The sequence below is a fragment of the Hyperolius riggenbachi genome, chromosome 5 (assembly GCF_040937935.1).
Source record: "Hyperolius riggenbachi isolate aHypRig1 chromosome 5, aHypRig1.pri, whole genome shotgun sequence".
Lineage (NCBI taxonomy): Eukaryota > Metazoa > Chordata > Amphibia > Anura > Hyperoliidae > Hyperolius > Hyperolius riggenbachi.
In genome coordinates, this window is record NC_090650.1 from 69,197,811 (window position 1) to 69,217,848 (window position 20,038).

General features: G+C 43.2%; 1 protein-coding gene across 3 annotated transcripts in view; it reads left to right on the forward strand.

Moving 5' to 3' along the window:
* ESYT2 (extended synaptotagmin 2) overlaps window positions 1–20,038 on the forward strand; it is a 202,168-nt gene that overhangs the window by 174,389 nt on the left and 7,741 nt on the right. For all 3 annotated transcript variants that reach the window (XM_068235843.1, XM_068235844.1, XM_068235845.1), the window contains 7 exons: window positions 2,399–2,473; window positions 5,968–6,054; window positions 8,594–8,743; window positions 10,292–10,668; window positions 13,109–13,207; window positions 16,314–16,445; window positions 19,636–19,741. In XM_068235843.1, coding sequence (XP_068091944.1) covers window positions 2,399–2,473; window positions 5,968–6,054; window positions 8,594–8,743; window positions 10,292–10,668; window positions 13,109–13,207; window positions 16,314–16,445; window positions 19,636–19,741 — 1,026 coding nt within the window. The remainder of the gene's footprint in view (window positions 1–2,398; window positions 2,474–5,967; window positions 6,055–8,593; window positions 8,744–10,291; window positions 10,669–13,108; window positions 13,208–16,313; window positions 16,446–19,635; window positions 19,742–20,038) is intronic.

The following is a 20,038-nucleotide window of genomic DNA, read 5'->3' on the forward strand; positions in this document are numbered from 1 at the left end:
TTTTAACTACCGTATATACTCGCAAGCAAGCTGACCCGCATATAAGCCGACCCCCCAACTTTTACCCCCCAAAAAACAGGGAAAAATGATTGACCCCTCATATAAGCCGGGGGTAGGAAATGCTGGCTGCGTGATCCCCCCAGTGTGTCCTGGTATAGCTAGCATAGTGCCCAGTATAGGTAGGTAGTGCCTCAGTATAGCTAGTAAAGTGCCCAGTATAGCTAGTAAAGTGCCCAGTATAGCTAGTAAAGTGCCCAGTATAGCTAGTAAAGTGCCCAGTATAGCTAGTAAAGTGCCCAGTATAGCTAGTAAAGTGCCCAGTATAGCTAGTAAAGTGCCCAGTATAGCTAGTATAGTGCCCAGTATAGCTAGTATAGTGCCCATTATAGCTAGTAAAGTGCCCAGTATAGCTAGTATAGTGCCATGTACAGCTATTAAAGTGCCCAGTATAGCTAGTATAGTGCCCCAGTATTGCTAGTATAGTGCCCCAGTATTGCTAGTATAGTGCCCCAGTATAGCTAGTATAGTGCCCCAGTATAGCTAGTATAATGCCCCAGTATAGATAGGTAGTGCCCCAGTATAGCTAGTAAAGTGCCCCAGTATAGCTAGTAAAGTGCCCCAGTATAGCTAGTAAAGTGCCCCAGTATAGCTAGTAAAGTGCCCCAGTATAGCTAGTAAAGTGCCCCAGTATAGCTAGTAAAGTGCCCCAGTATAGCTAGTAGTATAGTGCCCAGCATAGCTAGTATCGTGCCCAGTATGCTAGTATAGTGCCCCATTAGAGCTAGTATAGTGCCCCATTATAGCCATTAGAGCTAGTATAGTGCCCCACTAGAGCTAGTATAGTGCCCCATTAGAGCCATTAGAGCTAGTATAGTGCCCCATTAGAGCTAGTATAGTGCCCCATTAGAGCCATTAGAGCTAGTATAGTGCCCCATTATAGCTAGTATAGTGCCCCATTATAGCTAGTATAGTGCCCCGTATAGCTAGTATAGTGCTCAGTATAGATAGTGCCCAGTATGTGTAGGTGGACCCCCCCGCCGCGGCCGCCGCTGCAATTAGCTTACCCGGCGGCTTCCTCTATTCCCGTCTCCGTGCAGGCATGTAAATAATTCACAGCAGCTCGCCCCACGGCGGCTGCTGTGTGATGAGGGAGGAAGCAGGAGAGCGGCTTCCTGTAGCGGCGATGTGTATCGCCGTTACTATGGGAACCGCTCTCCCTACAGCTTCCTCCCTCATCACACAGCAGCCGTCGTGGGGCGAGCCGCTGTGAATTATTCACACTGGGAGCAGGAGACGGAGAGCGGAATAGAGGAGGAAGCCGCCGGGTAAGCTAATAGCAGCGGCAGCCGCGGGGGGGGGGGAACCACGTCACTCGCAAGCAAGCCGACCCCCCAACTTTTGGCCCACTTTTGGGGGGTCAAAAATTCGGCTTGCTTGCGAGTATATACTGTAATTCTTAACCCTTTACAATCCCTTCCTCTAGCATTCTTTCCAGTATAAAGCTTTTTTTGTTTTATTGTGTAGAAATTTCGCGATCGTAGTCCTTTAACCCATTACTGGATAAAAGCTATGGCTAGTTTTTCAAGAAAAGTTGCATAGAGATATGGAACAATACTAGACCAGTTGCCCAAACCATCCAATCCCTTGTTGCATCTAACATCTGAAGTTTGATTGGTTGTTTTTTTGTAACCGCTGTAGTTTGCATCTGTCCAAATAAATCAGCCCCATTGAATTTTGTAGGATTACCTAGTCTGAATTGAATAAGTCTGTATTTGTGCTGATTAAATGTATCCATATTGTATCCGGCACTGGATGCAATTAGGAGCATAGTGCCTCATGCCTCAAAGAAGTCAGATTCTAGTGGATTTATTGGGTATATGTGAATGAATGCTGGTATAGCACCTCATTATGGTTATTGTAGATGAACACATTCAAATCCAATATCTTTCACATAGAAGATGACGGCCTAAATCCCTTCATAACGGAACAGTGTAAGTTTAAGGAGGAACTTCCTGCCACTCCCCTTTTATTTTTCTTCCCCATTTGCTGCCATTTAATGCTTTCTTTGAAATGTACAATTACGTTCATTTTATGCTTTGTACATTTTCAGTTCTGCATCAGACAAGGGTCTTTCCTAATGTTAACCGCATGAGCTTGCTAATATTCATTTTTTGCTCTTCCTCTGTGTTTCCGTAGCTAAGTTCATTTGAAAGAAAATGATGCATTTTATTTGATTCTATCTATGTGAAGCAGTATACTGCCTTGTGGTGTACCTCACATACATTTATGTAAAAAAAGTCTGTCCTGGATTTATATTTGTGTTGTTATTGCAGTAAAGTGCGGTTACTTTGTGTGCGCTATATGTCATTTACTATGTGTCTCTTGCTTGCTTCACCAGTCAGGGAAGAAGATTGGCAGCACACCTAATCCCTTTGTGCTGTTTTCTCTGGGCCATACTGTACAGGAGAGTAAGGTAAGTGAGCGATGTATGGCTGTATACTGTTTATGAGTGGACAGTTTTTGAGTAAAAACACTCAAACAACCAAACAAATCAAGCAACCACCAGCATGTCAGCCCCTGACAGGGGCTGACATGCTGGTGGTTGCTTGATTTGTTTTGGGGGGGGGGGGGTGTTGTTTATTTTTTCACTAATTATCACTGTATATGTATTACTCCTGATGAAGCCCGTTGTGGGTGTCACAGGAGCCCTAGTGGTCAGACCGCAAATTGCCTTCCAATCGGTTTCAGCACACAGACCATGCAAGCTTTGGTCGCGATCTTTGTGCAGAAACAGACAGAGAGTTAGGCAGCAGCCCGACCAGAAGGGAGCCTGTGAGGTACGGTAACTACAACTTTACACACTATTTCAGGTTATCTGCCACCACCACTGGTATGGGCCAGTGGACCCGACTGACTGACTGGTCCTGCGAATAAAACGGTTAAACACACTCTATTATGTCTAGATAACAACAATACTAGCGTCTCTTCAGAGACCTGAGTTCAGTTCCTGTGTATGCTGAATAATAGGGTAGTGGAACAGTGAATGACTTTGATAAAGTCTTTTATTCACGGGCAATATAAATAATTAATATATACAGACAATTATTAAAATCAACAATTATTAAAACAGTAATAGCCAGTATGAAAAATGAAAGCAAGGGAGAAAAATACTTAGTTTCTGGAAAGATGTCCTTTTTGTGGGAAGAATCCTAAAGTCCTTGGTAAAATCCTTTGTTTCAGATCAAAGTTCAGAGTTCAGCAAGATGGCCGCCAACCATGTGTCCTCTGGCTGGCAGCAGACCGTTCTCATATAGATGGAATGTGGAGGACTGAGTTGCTCGGGCAGCTCATTTCTTTTAATTGAGCTGGGTTCAGAGGCGGACTTCCAGAATCGGCCCCTGGGCCGGATTATGGTAATCACATCTGGGCAGGGGCTTTCACCAGCCCCATAACCCTGACATTTTCTGTAGGCCGACCTACGCGTCTGACATACAAATAATAATTACATATTATCGATCCCCAGAACCTACCGATTAATATGATACCTTGGATGCGCGTGCTAGGGTGTATGGTTACAGAGGGGCCCATAACTCCTTAACTGAAGGAGGTATGATTATGATTTGTATACCGAGACGTTGGTCCAATTCCAACGGATCCGAATACACTCCTCCCACCTGTGGGTGATACTCGGTTTTCCTTTAATAAGCAGAAATCACAATTCCCATGCTTCATCATTTTAACTCCTGGAGACAGTTTGTCTGGTGAGCAGGAGGAAGCCCCATTTGCTAGTCAATTCACATTGAGGTGTGAGCTGTTAGCTCATCCTGTCTTCCCCAAAGGCAGGACACTGGCCTTGTTGTTCTTAATTAGCATCTGAGTGAGATCAGCTTGGTCAAACTGAGTTTTACACCTCTGGCTAAATTAGCAAGTCACAGGGCCAGTTTCCATGAAAAGACTCTGCTAACTATCTCCTATGAAGACAGCAGAGACCCCCCAGGCTGGACTGCCTGGCATCCACAGACATGAGATTCTGATTTGGCAGCGTAACGACAATCGAGGCAGGAAACCGATTGCGGTTGCGTTTTCGTTTCTCACGGCTGTTCCGTGACAGTGGGTGAAACATGTTGAGAAATGTGTGTATGAAGGAGTGTTCACCACCTCACTGTAACTAGTGAGCATAGTGTCAGGGTTATTTCACACCATCTAGGTAGGTCTGGCCTACTGATTTGGTGAAGCCTGGGAATCGATACCTCTTTATTTGAGTATTGAGTCTTACCTTAGCACTCTATTGGCGATACAACACTCACATTTGTTCAAGTGTCGTTATAACGCCACTTTTTGTACAGCACTGTCCTAATCTGTATAGATATTTTGCTGCTCGTTTATTTTAATTGACTGAAAAGCTATATTTTAAATGCATTTAGGGGCCTTTTCCTGGTAGGGAATACGTACCTTTTAACTATTTTTGGCAGAAAAAGTAAAAAGGGAACACAGCCTAGTTATTTGTGTGCTTTCCACTGTACATACACATGTCCATCTCATCATGTCACCTCGTGTATCCTTTAAAGTGTACCAGAAATGACACATACTTACCGTTTTATACATACCTGGGGCTTCCTCCAGCCCTATGTGTACAGATCACTCCCATGACACCATCCTCTGCTGCCTGCCTCTCTGGTATCGAGTCCTGTTACTTCAGCCAGTCTGCACAAGTGAAGTACTCTCTCTACGGCCGCTGGAGAGATACTTGGAGAGCGCACTTCCTCTTGCGCAGACTGGCCGCGACTGGCCGAAATAACGAGACCAGATACCAGAGCTGCAGGCAGCAGAGGACGGCGGCATGGGAGTGATCAGTACACATGGGGCTGGAGGAAGCCCCAGGTATGTATAAAACGGTAAGTATTTGTCATCTCCGGTTTCCTTTCATGGGGACTATGATAAAAACTGTAAAATTTTAAATACATGTGTACACATAATATAACATATAAGATACTGGGGGGGGGGAAAACACAAAGACAACGGGAGTCCAAATGATGCAGTACGTCACAGGTACAAAGAAATGTGAAAAGGTGTTTTACAAATGAATACTCACAAAGGTGGGTTGCACAAAGGGGCAACCGACCACTTCAGGCAGGTGGAGTGTCTTAAACCTGACTCCACTCAGATATACCAGCAGTCCTGGAGGCGGTCGCTCTCTAGAAAAATCTCAAGCACTCTAACCTATGTGAGGTGGTAGAAATCCACCTCAGGTTTGGTTTTTGAGACTCCCCTCACTGAAAAGCGGGGGGAGTATAGGCAAACAAGGAAGGTAAAGAAGGCGCCCAATGGATATAAAACACTTTAAAAACACAAAAATTGAAAAAGATGAGGTGGCTTACCTCATAGACGACAAGCCACTTACGAGGAGGAGGCGCCCCATATGCGGCTTGTTACATACAGCAGCATTTTATTTGGCCTGAGGAAGTGGGCTAGATCCCACAAAACGCGTTGCCTGTGCTTATCTCTAATAAAATGTTTCTATCGTAAGTGAGTTGTCGTCTGTGAGGTAAGCCACCTCATCTATTTCAATTTTTGTGTTTTTAAAGTGTTTTATATCCATTGGGCGCCTCTTTACCTTCCTTGTTTACATAATATAACATGTACATTTCTGTGCTGTTTGTCTATTCTATTCCTATACAAAAAAAAAAGTGGATTTTGGTGTAATTTACTATTTGGCCACAAGATGTCCTCAGTAATTTTTTCCGATTCACCTACGTAAGGTGTGTCAGTAGATTTTATTTTTGATATGCATGATTTTATAGTGTGTTTTTTACAGAGGGGATTACAAGCTCACAGGGCATTGTTACCAAGAAAATCTGATCAGCAATAATAGATAGCAGAGCAGATTATGAGGAAATTGATATTTGTTTCCGTTAAGAAGCTGTACCAGGAAAAACATTCATGTGTCTTGTCTCATTTGCTGAACAGGTTAAACACAAGACTGTGGAGCCAGTCTGGGAACAAAACTTCACATTCTTTGTCCACAATCCTAAAAGGCAGGACCTGGAAATTGAGGTAAAGCTGGTTCTCAAGATCAGTAGCAATCTAACATTTTGATTTAAATAAATGCTTTTAAAATCAAATGGGTTTGTGTCTGTAATGCAAACTCACAAAGCCTGACTTATATGAAATGTATTGACTTCTCCTCTAGCTTCAGTGGGTTTCCTGGAGGTGTTTAAGCGCATGCTGGGATATTTTAGTTCTCCAGAGATTAGTGAGCATGCTTCTGTCAGTACATACGGGAATAAGAATGTTGGGGAGGCGCCCAATGTTTGTGGTAGGGTGGGTAGGACATATATCTTTACAAATATATATAAGGGGGTATCTTACCTCTAATGAAGACTCACATAGAAGGGAAAAGAGTCTTTATTGTACAAAAAACGGTTATGCTGTAGACAACGCATTTCATAGGTCTCAGCCTGCTTCTTCGGGTCAACACAAACCGATAACCTTATCTATGAGCTGTGGGGCGCGGGCGCCTTTGTAAACAGGTTTAGCCTGTCTACTTTCCCCTCACCTGTGACTAATCACCAGTGTAATTTGAGCTGTCAGCTGGCTGCCTTGGGAGAACAGCTAATTTATAAACACAGGATGTTAACCCTATGTCTGCTTCCATAGAAGCAGGAAGTGGACACGCTGCAGATTTCTTGCAGGTTTTGTAACAGCTGTAACAAAGAAATGTTTTTCTTTAAATGTTATTATGCTGTTGCCTATCTTTTAGAGCAGAGAGGAAGTTCTGAGTTCAGGCCCAAGTTGCAGTCTCTTCATTTACTTTTTTTTTACATCTGGGGTTCTCTTTAAAAACAATCTCTCATTAAGTAAGAGAAGGTGATGCATTTGTCCAGCTTGTGTTGGTGACATGTGACAGCCTTACGCTGTGTCACTGCTATGCACGTTCCCCAGCCATGTTATGTTTTGAAGCAGCAGAAAGCATGTAAACAGGAGTGGGTTGTCACACCTCTTCCATATGGCATCGTTTCTGTTTTCCTCTGGCCCACTTTCCAGTGCTATTGCGCATTTGTGTGCCTGGGCTGTCAATGTGAGAAGAATACAGCCAGAAGTAAGGCTAGCTGTATACAAATCAGTTTTCAGTGGCTGTGGGACAAATCTGATCATCACTGGCAACAGAGGAGCATCGTGATGGGTTATAATAAGCAGAAGCAAGTGTCTCTAATGATGGAATATCACTAATGGAGAGACTCACTGTTGCCCGGAGTGGTCACTCAGCTGCCGTATATGCAGAATAATACATTGCATTGCCTCTCTCTACAGCTGATTTATCAAGATGGGTGCAAAGGAGACTGGAGTAAAGGGAACCCGATGTGAGAGGGACACGGAGGCTGCCTTATTTATTTCCTTTTAAACAATGCAAGTTGCCTGGCTGTCCTGCTGATCCTCTGCCTCTAATGATTGTAGCCATAAACCTTGAACAAGCATGCAGATCAGGTGCTCAGACTCCAGTCTGACCAGATTCGCCACATGCTTGTTTCAGGGTAGTGATGCCAGTAGATCAACAGAACTACCTGGCAATTAGTATGGTTTAAAAGGAAGCAAATATGGCAGCCTCCAGATCACTCTTACCTCGGGTTCACTTTAAAGTGGAGCCGTATCCCGTATCATGTAGGCAGATTCTCCGTCAGTGCTGTTCTCCACTATCACTTTTTCACCCCTGTTCCCCCCCCCTCTCCCCCAATCCCCCTACAATAAACCAATATATTATGTCTTCAGCTTTAAAAATGCCTTAAAGTGGTGGCTGGATGGTGTAATGGTTAAGGGCTCTGCCTCTGACACAGTCGACCTGGGTTCGAATCTCGGCTCTGCCTGTTCAGTAAGCCAGCACCTATTCAGTAGGAGACCTTGGGCAAGACTCCCTAACACTGCTACTGCCTATAGAGCGTGTCCTAGTGGCTGCAGCTCTGGCGCTTTGAGTTTGCCAGGAGAAAAGCGCAATACAAATGTTCGGTGTTAGTTGTTTGCTTTTTTGTTTAAAGAGACCTTTAACTCAGGATTGAACTTCATCCTAATCAGTAACTGATACCCCCTTTCCCATGAGGAGTCTTTACCTTTTCTTGGATAGATCATTGGGGGGGGGGGGGGTCTGTGTGGCTGATATTGTGGTAAAACCCCTCCCACAGTGAGATGTCATGACCATGGCCCTGACAGTTTGCTGTGCATGAATCTCATTGCATTGTGGGAAATAATGGCTTTTTCCAATTGATAAGCAAGCAATATCTCCCTCTGTGCATAGAACTCTGTAGCCAATATTCCCTCCAGATCACCTGTCGGAACTAAAGCTGTTACCACCAGTGATAAAATTTCAGAATGTAAATCAGGCAGAGGAAAGATTTTACAATGGCCAAACACTGACTAAATAATCTATAAATGAATATTGTAAAGAAAATAAACAATTTTATTCATTGTATTTTCACTACAGTTCCTTTTTAATACCCTCATTTGCTGCACATACTCTGTGATGTACTGTATGTATGGGAATGAGGTCATCTGTGTCCCCGGATGGTGGTTTGATATTTATGTCACTGTGTTACTGTTGCAGGTTAAAGATGAATATCATCAAAGCTCAATGGGAAACCTAAAGATTCCACTGAGCCAGCTTCTCACCAGCCAGGATATGACCCTGAACCAGAGGTTCCAGCTAAATAACTCCGGGCCCAACAGCACCATAAAAATGAAGATTGCTCTCAGGGTATGTATGAACATCGTTTCATTATTATGCATGTTTTCTCCTGCAAGCGTGGTGGCGGTCCTGTTGTCAAATTTACCAGAATAGTGGAAACGTATGACAGTATTTAAAATCGCTTAATTTTATAAGAAACTGAAAGCATCTATTTGATTGTAGCAAGTTGGAGGGTCCGCTTCTCCCAAAGTCCTTTTTTTAACAAAAAAAGAGGATACTGGGTTCACTTTTTCATTACAGCTTCAGCACTTGGCTGAGGTTTTTAGAGACCCAATGGAATTACCATATAAGGCAGCGCTGCAATACCACAGTCCACCTCATCACTTAGATTGAACTTGCTTGCCTATACCATTATTAAGACCCTACTAAGTCTAAACTATTGGATAGGTGCCTGTGCATTATACTTGCTATCCACGTTTTTGTTATGATTTTTTTTTTTTTCCTTTGTTTTCACTTAGTCAATGTTTCACAAAAGACGTTTAGTCAAGAGTTGTTTTTGAATTTGAGAATACTTCCTATCATTCAGAACCACTTGCTTGGTGTACATTTTACACTTGTAATTTACTCAGTTAATGTTGAGGATGGAAAAAAAACCCTCTGATAGTTGTCAGCTGTACACAGCTTTATTGAATCTACTGTGACACTTCTGAAATAAAGAGCATGTTCTGTGCTGTTTGAATGCTATATTAACATAAACTAGATGCCCCCAACAGGGCCGGGATTGCCATAGGGCACTGTAGGCACATGCCTACAGGCACCTGATGATGGGAAGGCTGCTTACTCCTCTCCCCAAGTGCCTTTCATCCCCTTTCCCTATTCAGAGTCTCAAGTCAAGTGTAAATGAGAAGTTACTCACCCGGCTGTCGGCATTCCAGTGACAAGATCTCCCTTCGGTCGGGGGAACCTCTAGCTACTTAATACTAAGGTACCTCTGGCTACCTAATACTAAGGGGCACCTGGAACTACCTATGACGGGCAAGGGAAGTAAGGGAGAAGTGACAGCTGGGCCAGTCATGGGTTTGTAGATTCATGGAGGGGGGGAGTCTAAGGTGCCAGGACATCTGTGCCTATAGGCTCTTCTGAGGTAAATCCAGGCCTGCCCCCAACTTGTGAAACTTGCTCCTACAGCAAGTGTAATTATGTTTCTCCCCCCTCCCCCATAACAAGTATGGCCATACCCCCTGTTGTTTTAGTAGCTATAGCAGTGTACTCCCGCCTTATCAAGTTTAGCCATATGTCATCTTCGATAACCACACCGTGGTCCCCAATAAACGGGCGTTGCAATCCAGTCCCTCATATTGTACCTCTTAAAAAAAAAGCATTGACATTCGCCGCCACCCCTTTAGATTAACTAAACCTTTTTGAGTATGTATTGCACTACTTGTACACATAGATTTGCCAAATGATCCTAGTGGTACTGGTCCTACATGAATTAACTGAGTACCCTGTAATGTATATTTCTCATAAATGTTCTCTCGTGTTAATACTCAAGAATACTAGAATACTTTATCACATTGGCTCCGCTTGATAAAGTTGATCGGTGTTTTGCTTTTGTAGATTCTCTATGCAGACAAACCAGTCCGGTCACCTGATGAGCAGCACACGTCCCATGTCAAGAGGCCGTCCATTTTCAAAGGAAAGAATCAGACTCCGCCAGCTCCTTCCCCTTCAGCAACAGATGCAAAGAAGCCTCCTCCAACGCCCAAGATGGACACCAATAAAAAGGCTGAGAATGGGGAAAAGGGCAACCCCCAGAATGCAAGCCCCCAGAGGCCAACAGAACTGAATAAGAGCTCCTCCAGCCTCTCAGCTTCTAGCTTTCAATATTCTCCCTCTCACATTTCCTTGAAAGAGCCCACACCCAGCATTGCCTCTGATATCTCCTTACCCATAGCCACACAGGAGCTCCGCCAGAGACTGAGGCAACTTCAGAAGTAAGTGTCCATCTCCCTGTACTTCTATAATCTGTCCAATAGGTGGCACTCAGCTGCTGTGCAAATATTGTAGTGCTATGCACATCCATGTCCTATGCATGATTTTAGATACTTATCTTGGGAGATGAATTATCTGGATCCTAAAGAGGCTTGCCCCGTCCTCTTCTGAACCAGCAACGAGACACCCGAAGCACGCTCGCACTGCACCTACTCAGTAGCATGGATCCGCTCGGTGGGAAAAATGAAGCCCGATTGGGTCTGTGCTACTGAGCAGATGCAGATGGCTCCTGCATGTGCAGTAGCATGGACCCGATCAGGCTCCCCTTTTTCCACCAGAATCTGAGTGGGTCAATGCAAGTCCACATACGCAAGATGTCGACAAGCTCTTTTTCGGGAGTCCCAGGGCTAGAACAGGCCTGTAGAGGAGGACGGGAAAAGCCTCTTTAAGATCTAGAGATTCCCCCTTTCTAAGGCGAGTACCTCGCAGGGGCATTTTTTTCCTTTCAGGTACACTTGTATTTTTTTCCCACACGGTAATGTCACAAGAAAAGGACATTACTGTATTTTACATACCCTGAAATCCCATGGCCCGATAGTTATTTATTTTTTTTTTTTTATTCTATCCTGAAATTTTGACGCAAGGTTTCTGTATCAAGTTAGCAAAGAAAATGATAGAAGGATCAATTATGTGGGAAAACTGAAAATATGCATGACTGTGGGGACTAGGCCACTGACAGCTGTACAATGCAAATGTTGTTTTTCCTACCTACATAACTGTGCTCCCTCTGTACAACAGCAGCCCCTATCTGCCCTTCCCCTTTTCATATGCAACAGACAGGTGGAGTCAGCAGGATGCGCATCCCCCTAGCCTCCCCCCCTCTCAGACAGAAACACACACACAAGCATGTACATGTGGAGAAGTCTCATATACAGCAGCCACTTCCTCTTCCATATTCCAAAATTGCCAATATTCTACTACTTAATTCCAATAGTAAAATATCAATAATCTTTGCCAATACTTTACTATGTCTTAACCTAACCCTACTCTCACACAGAACCCTCCCTCTACCGATATCTAACCTTAAGACCTCCCAGTACCAATGCCTAACCCCAAGACCTCCCTCTACCGATGGCTAACCCTAAGACTTCCCTCTATCAATGCCTAACCCTTAGGCCTTCGTCTGCAGATGCCTAATCCTAAAACATCCCTCTACCGATGCCTAACCCTAAGACTTTCCTCTACTGATGGCTAACCCGAAGACCTCTCTCTATTGATGGCTAACCCTAAGACCTCCCTCTATGATGGCTAACCCTAAGACTTCCCTCTATTGATGGCTAACCCTGAGACCTCCCTCTACCAATGCCTAACCCTGAGACCTCCCTCTACTGATGCCTAACCCTAAGACTTCCCTCTACCAATGGCTAACCCTAAGGCCTCCCTCTACTCATGGCTAACCCTTAGACCTCCCTCTACCGATGGCTAACCATAAGACCTCCCTCTACCTATTCCTAACCCCCCCCCCCTTTCCCCCAACCAGATGGTGCCTTACAGTTACACCCCCCCCCTTCCACATTCGGTACTTAACACTTAATTCCCCTCCTAACCTTAACCCCCACCTCCAACACATACACACACACCTAAAGCCATGATTTGCGGGAAAGAGAGTTAAGTTAGGTGCCAGAGCCACAATGTAATACAGCAATTTGCATATCGACATGTCTTGGTGCCCGCGATTTTATTGGGCACCTAAATTTACCTGCTCTGCTGCAAATCACGACTTCTATAATGGATGGCTATGGCAGCGCCCTTTTCTCTGCAAAGGCTCCTGCACCCTTTTTTCCTGTTTCGCCTTGAAAGGGTGTGTCTAAATAACATAACTGGCTAAAGACCCGTTCACACTGAAAGTTGCATGCATCGTCTCCTAAAAAGTTCCCGCACATGATGCATCGCAATGCACAGAGATGCACACTGTACTGCGAATTGACTTAAATATCACCATGCAGATCTCACATAGAAGTCAAAGCATCACACATAAGCTAAACAAGAACGTAATATTGTAGCAGATCATCTAGGCAACTTGAAGTAAAATTAGTCTCTGGAGACTCAATAACAGGATCACAAGGATTACCTGATCTATGAGATATGTATATAATTTAAGTATCATTTAACTAAATTAAAGGATAGATAGTGAATCCATAGCACTGCCAACAGATATACAGTTCATCCACTGAAGTTTCATTTTTTTTACTTTTGATGGACTTTAAACTCTGGTTTAATTTTCTGCAAAGTCGTGTAGGTGCTAAAACTCCGGTTCTCCTGTGACATGAAAAGGCTTTTAGCACCTTGGTAAGCCTGAAAGAGGAGTATTAAGCAGCTCTGTAAGCTCAGTCTAGCACTTCGTCCATCTGTTAATATCCTATGTGTGTGCTTTGTTTCCAGCGGGACATCCCTGGGCCAGTCTCCTCTAGGACAGATCCAGCTAACCCTGCGGCACAGCTCCCACAGGAATAAACTCATGGTTGTGGTACATTCCTGCCGGTAAGAGAAAAAGTGTCGGGAAAAGTTCAGTCAGTTATTTTTGCTGTTAAAGGGTACTTGAAGAGTCATGCTGAGGTAACTGTGTGTACAGTCCCATTCCTACATAGAACTAGCATGTGTTCCTTTTTTCTCACATTTAAAGGTTTAAGAAGCCAGGGCTGTAAATGACACTTTCTCTGTAGTTGGACTGATAAATAATTACAAGCCATAAAACTCTTGCCTGGCAGAGAAAAACTTCAGAGTACAGGGAATAGATTAAAATACAGTAAACTGTTTAAGATTTGTGTGTGTGTGCTGTAGACAATTAAACGGTCATAATTCACATGGCACAAAAGCTCTACTTAATTTTTTTTTTTAACACAAAATCAAATGTTGTAATTCCTGGAAAATTCTATAGGGTTAGGACTATACTGTAGATACTGTTTATTTTATCAGTTTTTCATTTCAGTTTTGCAAACTGATGCTTTCCTTGCGTTGAAAGACATCCATGGCTACAATTACTAGGTTATGCCTAATGATATTGATCCAGGGATTTTATCTGATTGCCATCTGGAGTCAGGAAGGAATTTTTCCCTTTTGGGGCTAATTGGACCATGCCTTGTGGGGTTTTTTTCGCCTTCCTCTGGATCAACAGGGGTATGTGGGGGACGGGCTGGAGTTGTACTTTGTACTGGTTGAACTCGATGGACGTATGTCTTTTTTTAACCAAAATAACTATGTAACTATAAACTAGCAAAGCCTGATTATCAGAACATATCCAAGAGGCTGTTAATGGCATGGCCTGTTTTGAAACAAATCTACAAAAAGTTATGTCAGTTTTTTGTTATGCACCCACTGAACTGACTGAACACCAGGAAATCAGTAACTGTAAAAGGAAAACCTGAGCAGCAAACTGACTCCCCTACATCCCTTTTAATATCTACAACAAAAGCGGAATCGGGCCTACAACAAATCAATGGAGGTGCTTTAGGGGATGCATATAGTGTCACTTAGAAAATATCTAAAATCAATAAACTTTATTAAACATCATATTAAAACAGACAGTCTGGAAAGCAATCTAATAAAAGTTAGCAAATATGGGCAGATAGCTTCCAGTACTGGAAATTATATGAATAACATTGAAGTAAACATCGTCTCCTTGTTAGCTGGACACAGAAGAAGCATTCTAGGCTCAGAATAACAGCAAATATGAACAATCACAACATGAACCTGGGATAGAAGGCGGATATTAAAGTGAATGACACTCCATATTAACTGAAATGAAGAAAAAATCATCCAATAAGAAATTACCTATTGTGCTTACCTATCCTGTTGTATTTAACATTCACTGTCAGACTTGGCAGAAATGTGATCTGAAGAAAGAAAATAATGGCAAAAATATCACGTCTGCCTTATGCCTGCCTCTTCTTCTTCTTTTTTTTATTTTTTTTTATTTCAACCCAGATCCGTATTAATTTGTCCTCCTTACTGCCACAGTTTACTGTTTCTCCCCCAGCAAACATCACCAGGCTTACATCGCTGTGTAATCTCTAGAGGGGGAGTGGATTCAATAACCTTCTAGTCTGTGTCCTTATCTTATCCAAAATAGGAAGCTTTCTGTTATTTATATGCTGAGATAAGCTTGTTACCATAGCTAAAAAAAAGAAAACCCGCTGCTACTACGCCTGCAGTTATGCAAAGGCATCCAGACCAGGTAAAAAGGCAAAAAAAATAAAAAAAATTGGGGGTCATATTTTGTTTTAGAAATTAAAAGGGGGTTTACATATATTTTAGAGGCACTATTTTTTTGCCAATTTCTTATTTTTAGATGTTAAAACCCCCTCTAAAGGTCCGTACACACGCCGGACTTGAGGCAACGACTGGTCCGTCGTCACCTCCCGCTGGGTGGGCTTTCCAGCGACAGTCCGGCGTGTGTACAGTGTGTCTGCAGACTGATACGGCTGTCTCTGAGCGATCCGCCCGGCGGATCGCTCAAACAGCCGTATCAGTCCGCCGACAGACTGTACACATGCCGGACTGTCGCTGGAACGCCCACCCAGCGGAAGGTGACGACGGACCCGTCGTTGCCTCCAGTCCGGCGTGTGTGCGGACCTTTAGAGTTATATTAAACATCAGAAGACAATGAGGAGATAAAAGAACAATCCAGTGGACTTAGTCACCCAATTGGATACCCAATAGCTAATGATTGTATTAGTGGAATCCTTTCACTGACTTTCCAGCATTACTGCAGTACACAAGAAAATGGCCACAATTCACTAAGATCATGCTGGAGATAATAAGGCAAGAGAAAACGTACCACCACACAGTAAGAGAGTTATTTTATCTCTTCATTCCTTACGTTACCTCTTCTGTAGTTGTTATGTCTTTAGTTAAGTTACCTCCTCTGTAGTTATTTTCACAAGCAGTTAATTAACAGCCTGTCTTTAACTTTAGAATTCTAAAGTTATTTTAAGGATTGAAGAGTTAACTTAAAGACAGAAGAGTTAAATTTAGGTTTGCCTGAGGTAAAATGTTTCCTGAATACTACATGCCTCGTCACCATGGTGATAACTATAGAAACGTTATTAAAGACAGGAGATAAGCTTAGTGAATTGAGGCCTATGTATGATCTATGTGAGGATGCAGACTTCTACTTATGAGGAATTAAAAAGGAACTGTAGGGAAAGTAACACAACACAATTCTTATTGCTTACTGTTTATAATATTCATTTTAGTAATTATTTAATCAGTGTTTGCCCATTTTATAGTCTTTTCTCTCTCTGAATTGCATTCTGAAATTTATCACTGGTGGTGACATCTTTAGTCCTGTTAGGTGATTTGTGCAGAATGTTTGTTTCTGAGATACTGCTAGCTTGACAGTTGGAAAAAGCCGTTATTTACCACAATGCAACGAGGTTCACAGACAGCAAACTGTCAGGACCATGGTCATGACATCACACTGGGAGGGGTTTAGTCCACATGGATAGATGCACAGCAGAAGGCAAGCATGGACAATACTTGTCATTTATGATACGTATGCTGTAGATTGTATCTAATTGGACACAAAAGTAATTATAGCCAGGATTTGAGTTTGAAAGCATCTAACTTTCCCTCGTTTTCCATACAGAAACCTAATAGCTTTCTCAGAAGACGGCTCCGATCCCTATGTAAGAATGTATTTATTGCCAGACAAACGGAGGTCGGGGAGGAGAAAAACCCACACACATAAGAAGACATTAAATCCAGTCTTTGATCAAACGTACGTCATTTTCTCCATTCTACCCAGTGCATTATTCATGTATTTCTCTGCAACTCAGTAGAGGAAAAGGAACATTATTTAAAATGATTTAAGGTGTTCAAAGTGCTATTCAGTGACTTCTTGAATTTATGAATTTAATGCAGTTTCAGAAAAGCTCAGCCAGAAGGAGAATTAGAAATGGTTCCATGTATTACGGATGATGAAAGTACTGTTATCATCTCACTGCATTGTAAATATACTGCACCAAACTTTTTTTAGGGGGCGTCCAAGTGGACCGGTATACACAGTAAAATGTCATCTAGGGATGTTCAGCTCACTATGGCTACCTACATCCCTGGCCAACATCATCACAGCAAGAAACCCTAAAAAACTTGAGAGACTCTGCAGCCAGTATAAATTCTTCTTTTTAACTTGTATTGCTGTCAAGGACCCTCAGCCCTGCTAAACCGCCGCTATCCCGCGGCAAAACGAGGGGTCTGTACCCCCCAAATCCCCCTGAAAAATCCACTACTTTCTAGGTCGTGGATTTTGCTGCTCTTGGAGGCAGAGCTATGAGCTGCAGCTCTGCCTCCATGCGCGTCAATATGCAGGCGGATCTCCGCCTCTCCCCCGCCCCTCTCTGTGAAGGCAAATTGAGGGGGCGGGGAGAGGCAGCGATCAGCCGGGATTGACGCACTGAGAGGCAAAGCTACAGCCATTAGCTCTGCCTCATTCAGGAAGCGCTCCCCGGACAAAGGAGAGGGGATTTGGGGGGTATAGACCCCTCGTTTTGCCGCGGGATAGCAGCGGTTTAGCAGGGCTGAGGGTCCTTGACACCAATACAAGTTAAAAAAAAGAATTTATACTGGCTTAAGAGTCTCTTTAAAATCCGCCCTGTAAAGCTCAGAATGAACCTTCTACTCTGCATTATGCCTAAAGCTAAGTATATATGCTGGATTAAATATGGCCTAAGTAGTCGTTAAGGACGGCTTTGGCCTGGAATACAGCATGTGGGCAGGGACCTCCCAGACGTTATCCGGAATGCCAGATCCTTAGCGATGTCCACCCGACTCTTGAGCTCATTGTTTCCCTACTTGCTTAGCCTGCCAGAAGCTGCCCCATTGTGTGTGCATGGACATAGAAACTGACACATCGCTAACCTGCAGACTAGTGGGGTGTCTTTACAGCCCTCGGCCCTGAACTGTCGCCCAAGGGATCAATCAGGTCCCGATCCCCATTGGTGACAGTACTCATACATGTGTACAAAGCTTTAAGCTGACTTATTCGACTTTTAGTCTGTTTGTTATTTACTTGGCTGGCTGCGTATGCAAAGCTGTCTTTCTATACTTCTTGCCCATTGCCATTTCCCCAAGAGAACAGCAATTCTGAGCCATGTTAACTCCTCCCCATCTAATAATCACCTGTATGGGTTAAGTATTATAAACCTGGTGAACCTGGCCAAGATAGCCCCGATCTGGTATAGGTGTCCCACTGGGTCACTGAAAAATCCAGCACACCACATACAGTATTTTACTGTTTGTCTGCTGCACATGAGTGCAACAGATGACTGTGACAGGCCACTATGCGCCAAAGGGGGGCATTAAAGCGTTGCAAAAGTAAGGAAAACAGATTGTGTGCTATTCTGAGGGACAGCTAAAGGATCCTTGTAACCACATTTAACATTATTAACTGACCACAGCGGTATGTGCCTTGAAGGCTGACATGCCTTTTTGCTGGGTCAATCTCCAACAATATAGAAAGTCGAAAGCAGTGAGACAGGAAGAGGTGGAGCTCTTCACTCTGTCCCGCCCTGTTGCCACCCATCTCTGCTCTCTCTATTTGTAACGCCGGACCCTGTGTGTGGCTGAAGCTTGATGAATGTGCAGGAAGTGTGTGCACCCCACAATGCCCCCACAATGGGGACCTGGCCATATTTAATGATGATCAATGATTTTCTTATTGAAAGAAAAAAAAAATAAGATGACGGAGAGCGAAGACATTTGCAGCAATGAGCTCAGGAAGGCATACTGATACCATAAATATGTTTAGTTGTATGTGTGACAAATGTTACAGGTGTACTTAATTTCTTGAATTTTTCAATGTACTCTGTAAAGCATTGCAGAAATTGTCAGGGCTATAAACTATAAGAGAAAAAAGGTTCAAAGTCTAGCCGAAGTATACAAATGTATAGCTTACATACATACAGGGAATCCAATACAAAATTTCTCTTACAAATCAAGTCCAACACAAAAAAGTCCCAACCCATAAAACCGAACATAAAGACTTATAAGTCGATCGTGACTAGGCGACTGGCACAAAGCAGGATGACTGAATGCAGGAGCAATAATAAACTTAGGTTGTGTGGCCACACAATAGTCCTCTGCTTACTGAACACTCACACATTCACACTCTCACGCTCCAGTGGAGCAAGATAGGACATTATGAGTGTGGGGCCCCCCTTTAAATCCCTGCAGGATGGTTGGTGGCTGGAGTCCTCCTGGGAAATATATTGATTCTTCATACAACCCGGGGACAAAGTAATATCCAGCAATCTCTGATGACATGAAGGTAAATAGGGTAGTCCACACCCAATCCTCCGTTACATCCTGAGGGTGGTGGTGACAAGTTCTGTTCCACCTTGCTATGCTGAGTCATTGGCCTCAATTCACTAAGCTTAACTCCTGTCCTTAATAACTCTTCTGAGCTGTTTTACAGTTATCACAATGATATCACCATGGTGATAACTGTAAAACAGCTCAGAATAGTTATTATAGACAGGAGTTAAGCTTAGTGAATTGAGGCCATTGGGGGACTTGCAAAAATCCTCACTCCAGTAGCAGGAGCGTAACTATAAACATGATGTCCTACCAGCAAAACTTTGATGGGGGGCCCCCCTAATGTTTACACCCAATGTAGCCACCCCTTGTGATCCTCACAGCCTAAGGGCCCATCTTGCAAGGGTCATAAAACAAGTGTAACCATCATAATCTTCACACACATAACAAGTGCAGCCACAAAACACCTGATCTGAATTATGGACCCCTTTATCAGAGGGAGTAAATTCATAGTTGGGGCCTTGCAACTTCTGTGACAGCTGCCAAAAATCTAATCAAGAGACTCAAAGCAGCCATCCTTGGTTCCACCCACCCTATTTAAGTGCATATTGATAATGGTAATAATACCCACAGATTATTATTTGCTTCATTTCCAGGTTTGAGTTCAATGTGGCATTGCCAGATCTCCAGAGAAGAACACTAGACGTTGCTGTAAAGAATAGTGGAGGGTTCTTATCTAGGGATAAAGGATTGCTTGGAAAGGTAAGCCATGTCTGGCATGCTGGTTGTGAGGAAAATACTGAAAATTTAGTATAACTGGTAGAAATAAAGTGAAGCCTTTGTAACTAAAAGAGAAAGCAGTTTTTTTTTAAAGGGAAACTATCAATCACCAAGTGTTCTAATATAACAATGTACAAATTATGTATAAATAGCTGTGTAAGCATTTGCCTACTTTTCATAATAAATATCAAAGGCAAAAGCTGTAATTCATTGTTTCTAAGTTTTAGGCGCATTGGAAAATCCTGCCTTGGTATCGGTTTTCACACACAAAAGATGTTG